Below are 5,134 nucleotides of genomic sequence, written 5' to 3'. Positions count from 1 at the left end.
TGCCGCCGCCCGTTCGTAGTGGCATCTCAAAGTGGAAGCTCCCGCCCGCTTCTTGTGCCTTACTGTAGCTGGGCGGGGCGGCAGCAGCATCTCTTTGCACTTCCTGCTTGCAGAATTAGCTCTTCCTGTGTTTATTTGTCACTTTTAGGCCCTTGTTCTCATCTTCGAGACGTTTAATTCTGGTGTTAAGCTGCTCGTTTTCCATTTGCAGCTGATCTCGCTCCTGCTTGAGCATGTGGGCGAAATTCGCCGCTGAATCGTCTCTGCGTTTAACTCTTTTCGTCCATCTCTCGCTTTAATCTGGTCAATTAGCTGATTCATTTGCTGTTCCAGTTGAGCATACGCATCAGCTGCCGATTTCAGTCGAGTTCTCGATTGGGTGACTTCGTCTTGGTGAGTCATCACTGTTTGTGTCATATCGACTATTTCCGTATTGAGCTTTATATTCTCATCTGTCAGCTCACGGATCTTTTTCTGATGTTCTTTGCTTTCCACTTCGACTTTTGTCACCTTCATATCTAGTCGTCGTGCTTCCTCTTCCCATCTTTGGCCCCATTCGGCCGCCTTCTCGCCAGCTTCTTTGAGCTGTGCGTTCTCCTCAGTGACCTGCTTGATCTCATCTTTAAGTCGTTCCCCTTCGGTAGCTAAAAGATCGCGCAGATCATGTGCCACTTTAACGGCATCATCAGCTCGTTTCTGATGATCTGCCGATTCCTTTTGGAGCGTTTCGATATTCTCATCTCTTGACTTCAAGTCATTCCTGAGCTTGAACATGTCCTTATTCACCGTTGATAGCCGTTTGGTCGCTTCAGCCAATTTTGTCGCGTATTCGGTTCGTTTCTCTTCTGCTTCATCTGCCTTTTTACGCAGTTCGTCACACTGATCCTTCAGTTCGGCTATGTGCCGTGACCTTTCAGCTGTCTCTTCGGACATGCTCTCATTAAGTTCGTTCACAGCTATGTAGCCTTCCATCTCCCTGTCATCGGCTATCTTCACCGATTCTTTGGCGATCTGCACTTGACGTTCATATCGAACTTTCCATTCTTCCGCTTTAGTTTCCAATACGCCCTGTTGTTGTTCCAGTTCGTATATGTGCGTCTGTAGCGATCCCAATTTGCTCTGATATTCCTGTTTCTTTTTGATAACTTGTGCCTCTTTTTCTTCCAATAAGGTTTCAAGTTCTCTGACTCGTTTTTTCAGGTTCGAAGTGGGACTGTTCGGAGATGGAGATCGTACATTGACGATCTTCCCTGTCTGATTCCTTTCAATCAGACTTTCGGGGATGTCCTCGAAGGGTGTCAATCCCTGGGCTCGATCAGCTTCCTTCATGGCCGTTTTAAATGACATATTCAATGTCATCTCATCTTCAGTGAAGTATGATTCTTCATTTCCGCGATTGTATCATCATCTCATGCCATTGGACTCTCGAAGATATCCTCAATTGTTGTTTCATCTCCAAGTGTGAGATCATCTAGCCTAAGTTCGTTGAGGTCATCTGATGTGATCTTTAGCTGCTCGGTGAGATCGTTTTTAACCAGGTTCTCCTTCTTATCCTGGTCGGTTATGTCGTTTTGCGATGTCAGATCCGTCTCTGCAGCTCGTTCCGAGCTCGTTCCTTCTTTGGTGACCTCCTGGTTCACCTCGCTGCTTCCCGCCGCAGGCGCGGGAGATCGTTTCAGGTCGTCGCTTGAGCTCTCCTGAGCCGACACTGCTTCGAGTGCCTTCTGGTACGTTGCTTCTGACCCACGTGAATCTTTCTTCACGGGGACTTTCGGTGCTCGAGTATTTCGATCATGTCCTACTGGACGCGAGTACGGGTACAAGTCTTTCTTGTACGGGTTATGTGCACCTTGCTGTGACCCGTGAGAGCTACGGCTCCCCTGGCTACTGTTAGATGTCGGTTCGATTGTTTCTTTGTCCATTGTGATCGGATAACTGTGACGCACCTGTTGGTTTTGCTCACACACACGTTATTGAGATCGGTTTAAGTCCCTGAGATCACTTTTTAGCTGATCTACTTTGATCGAGTTCGATTTTAAAGGTCACTTTTTTGATAAAAAGATCGAGAGGTTTGCCTCAAAATGATCTCGTTCAACTGCTAATATCAATAAAACTGCTGGAAAGATCGTTTAGAGTTCGTATTCGGTTGAAATGGATGATCTCAGCTCATCTGTAAAGGTCACTCTCTGATCTGATCTGATCTCAAAGGTCACTGATGATCTCGAGATGATCGATCTCCGAGATGGTCACTTTTCGGTCAACTCAATTCGATTAAAACCAACTTCCTTTAGTTAAATTTAGATCGTTTCCAATGAAAAGAGATCGATCCCACTGCTGGGAGATCGGTAGGAGATCGTTTTTAGATCTATTTTACTGTTGAAATTTTCGACCAATCAAAGTTCGTTTAACTGACCAATCACGTGTACCCGTTAAAATTTTCTGACCGGCCTGACGTCACAGATCGACGGCCAGACTTGCGTGCCGTGTGCAAAAACTACGCCTACGTCTAGCTCAGCTCAGTACCGACCAATAAGAATTGCGTATTTTACGCTTCAACCAAACCAATAATTAATAACCGTTTCTTTTTACCTGTCACCGTTCCGATCCCGCAGAAAGATGATCCAGATGGTGAAGATGATCCAGATGATCTTCTCCAACTCCGATCCCGCGCAGCCGTATTCCGCACGGTTTTGGCGCCTTCTTGTCCGACCTATTCAGCCTTCTGCTGGGCTTGTCAAGCCTACCAGCAGGTCGCTCTACAACCAATTTGATGGAGCGCGAAAAACTGACTCTTGGCACCTCCTTCGGTGCTGCCAACTCGTGGCTTCTCGGCTCTTGTGCCCGACAGCCTCGACCCCAACAAGAGGTGCTCGCTGCCTAGCAGAGGAAACAGTACAAGTTCTCCGACAGGAGAGGTCTTGCACCGCAGCCTTCTGCCGTCTGAATTGATGTGCACGACGAGTTCTCCTACAGGAGACTCTCTAGTCAGTGCTGCCTTTAGAGCTAATAATCCGATGAGTGCGCCTTGCTTCAGATGAAGAAAACCAGTGCCTTACTGGTATAATAAGATCGATATAATCCAGATCGATGTGGCCGTTCGCCAAACAGATGATCGTGGCCGTTCGCCAAACTGATGACAACTCAGAAACCGTCTGTTCACGGCTCTGCTACCATATCACCGTGGACCAGGAATGAGTCCAGGACGGAAGCCCAGACTGACAGGACTCCGTGTAGTGTAGAACGTGACGTGTTAAAGGAAGAAATGCACAACGCACGATATCCAGTCTACGTTATACACTTTATTAACGTTCTCTATCGTGAAAACCAACACACTGACGTTCAGTCAACTCAGAGAGCCAAATTCCACCTGCTCTCGACAACTCTAAAGCACTGCACAGCAGTGAACACAATGAACGGCAGTAGCCGACCAATCAGAGAAGCGCTGCGTCACAGACGGCAATTCCCCACGGAGTAGTGCAACGAAGCACTCCCGTAGCGCCAGTAGCGTCACGCAGGTGGACGCAAGGGAGCCATCGCCTCACATGTGTTTCGTCGAAGATCATAGATTATTACCGAGATGGCGAGAAAACCGGGCTCAACCAACAACGAGTGCAGTTAGACGACTGGCGTATCCCAGAGTAAGCAGTGAGTACTTGATCGAGGTGTAGGCTGTTACGCTGTAACTGAGAGTGAGCCAAATGTAACTGATGTTGAGAAATGTTCAGTAACCTTGTACAACTTTGCTACCGTATACTGCGCCGATGAATACACACCGGCTAACGCACTGCTACGAGTAACTTTGGTGTGACATTACTGAAAAACAGTGGTGGGTGATCAGCGTGATCTGTTAAACGAACAGCTGGACCAAAGCGCATGAAGACAGTTTTAAGTGTATGTGACGCAGCCCAGCTTTCAAGACGCCGTATCTGTTGTGACCGAAAACAGATTGGTGAATCATTGTGACGAGATCTGTTATCATGACAAAATTCTTTTTGCAGTCGCATCCATTGGCGAAGACATGTGAATAAGCGTTTGAAAATGAGGCGCGCCTGGTGGGCATATCCGGTTGAAAAACCGACAGGAAAACACGTGAGAATGAAGCCATCCTAGGCAGTATGCATTGCAGCTGCACCTTCAGCCAGACGATTAACAATTTGATCAGCAGATCGCAAAGTATATAAAATTCGACACGGAATAAAATTCGACACGGATCGCATAGTATATCAAATTCGTACCAAATCAGAACAAGGTTGACGGGAAAACCGTTAAGCAAACCAAAATATTGTGCATACACCCGCGTCGTCCTGCTTTAAACCTCCAGGTTTATGGTTACGTAATTTATTCGGTAAGTAACGCTGCAATTTAGCGCATATTCTTACAACGTCGCACTAACTGCGGCGATACTGTCAGCAAAACTGCAGTTTTCTCGGATTCTACTGATCCTGCTTGTTCGTCACTACGGATCAGTCAGTTAGTGCACTGTTTAGCAATTTCAGAGAACTCTAATAAATTTTGCCCATGGACATATAGTCGTTCGTTCGATTGACTAATTTAGTAGTGCGTCTCACCATTCTAGGGCCAAGTTACACATGGTGACCTTCTGCGTTTTCTGTTTTGCCGAACATTTCGTGACGAAGTTACAGCGGAATTCAAAAAGATGTTACACTTACGTAACCACAAAACGCGCGCAACCAGGCACTTTTCTGTACTCAAACAGCCGAACTCCGGACTGGCCTTCGACCGGCTGATATAAGCACTTACACCTTGCATATTTCCCAATGAAAACCCTCAACCGATATTTCAAACGAATGGAAAAAAATTTGCAAAAGTTTCGATACCAAATAGGTTGTTCTTCGTGAGATCTAGGAGAAAATCGACGCACCTAACCAGAAGAATCTGCAATAGCAGCGAAACACCACCGAGCCGCGAACCCGCTAACCACACAAAACCACCACGAACGCTCGAACGGCGCTATATAAATGTTAAAAGAATTACAAAAAAAGGAGCATCTAATTAGGAGAAAGGAAGGAGATTACTGCGCTGATTATTCCGTGCAGTTTTCACGATCATTCCGGTTTCTGCATGAAAGACCAGAGGAACAGGTGAGCGCGCAGCTAGGTACGGGACATTCCGG

The 5,134-nt window shown here is 46.6% G+C and overlaps 1 protein-coding gene across 1 annotated transcript; it reads right to left on the bottom strand.

Annotated features, from left to right (window-relative positions):
- Positions 1–144: 144 nt before the first annotated feature.
- LOC129602540 (rootletin-like) lies at positions 145–1,347 on the bottom strand. Its single transcript, XM_055501585.1, has one exon. It carries the CDS (start codon positions 1,345–1,347, stop codon positions 145–147), a length of 1,203 nt encoding a protein of 400 aa, XP_055357560.1.
- Positions 1,348–5,134: the final 3,787 nt, after the last annotated feature.

This window comes from Paramacrobiotus metropolitanus, unplaced genomic scaffold, assembly GCF_019649055.1.
Source record: "Paramacrobiotus metropolitanus isolate TYO unplaced genomic scaffold, Prichtersi_v1.0 Parri_scaffold0000588, whole genome shotgun sequence".
NCBI lineage: Eukaryota > Metazoa > Tardigrada > Eutardigrada > Parachela > Macrobiotidae > Paramacrobiotus > Paramacrobiotus metropolitanus.
Note: the sequence above shows the minus strand (reverse complement) of the source record. Positions and strands in the feature narration are given on the sequence as shown.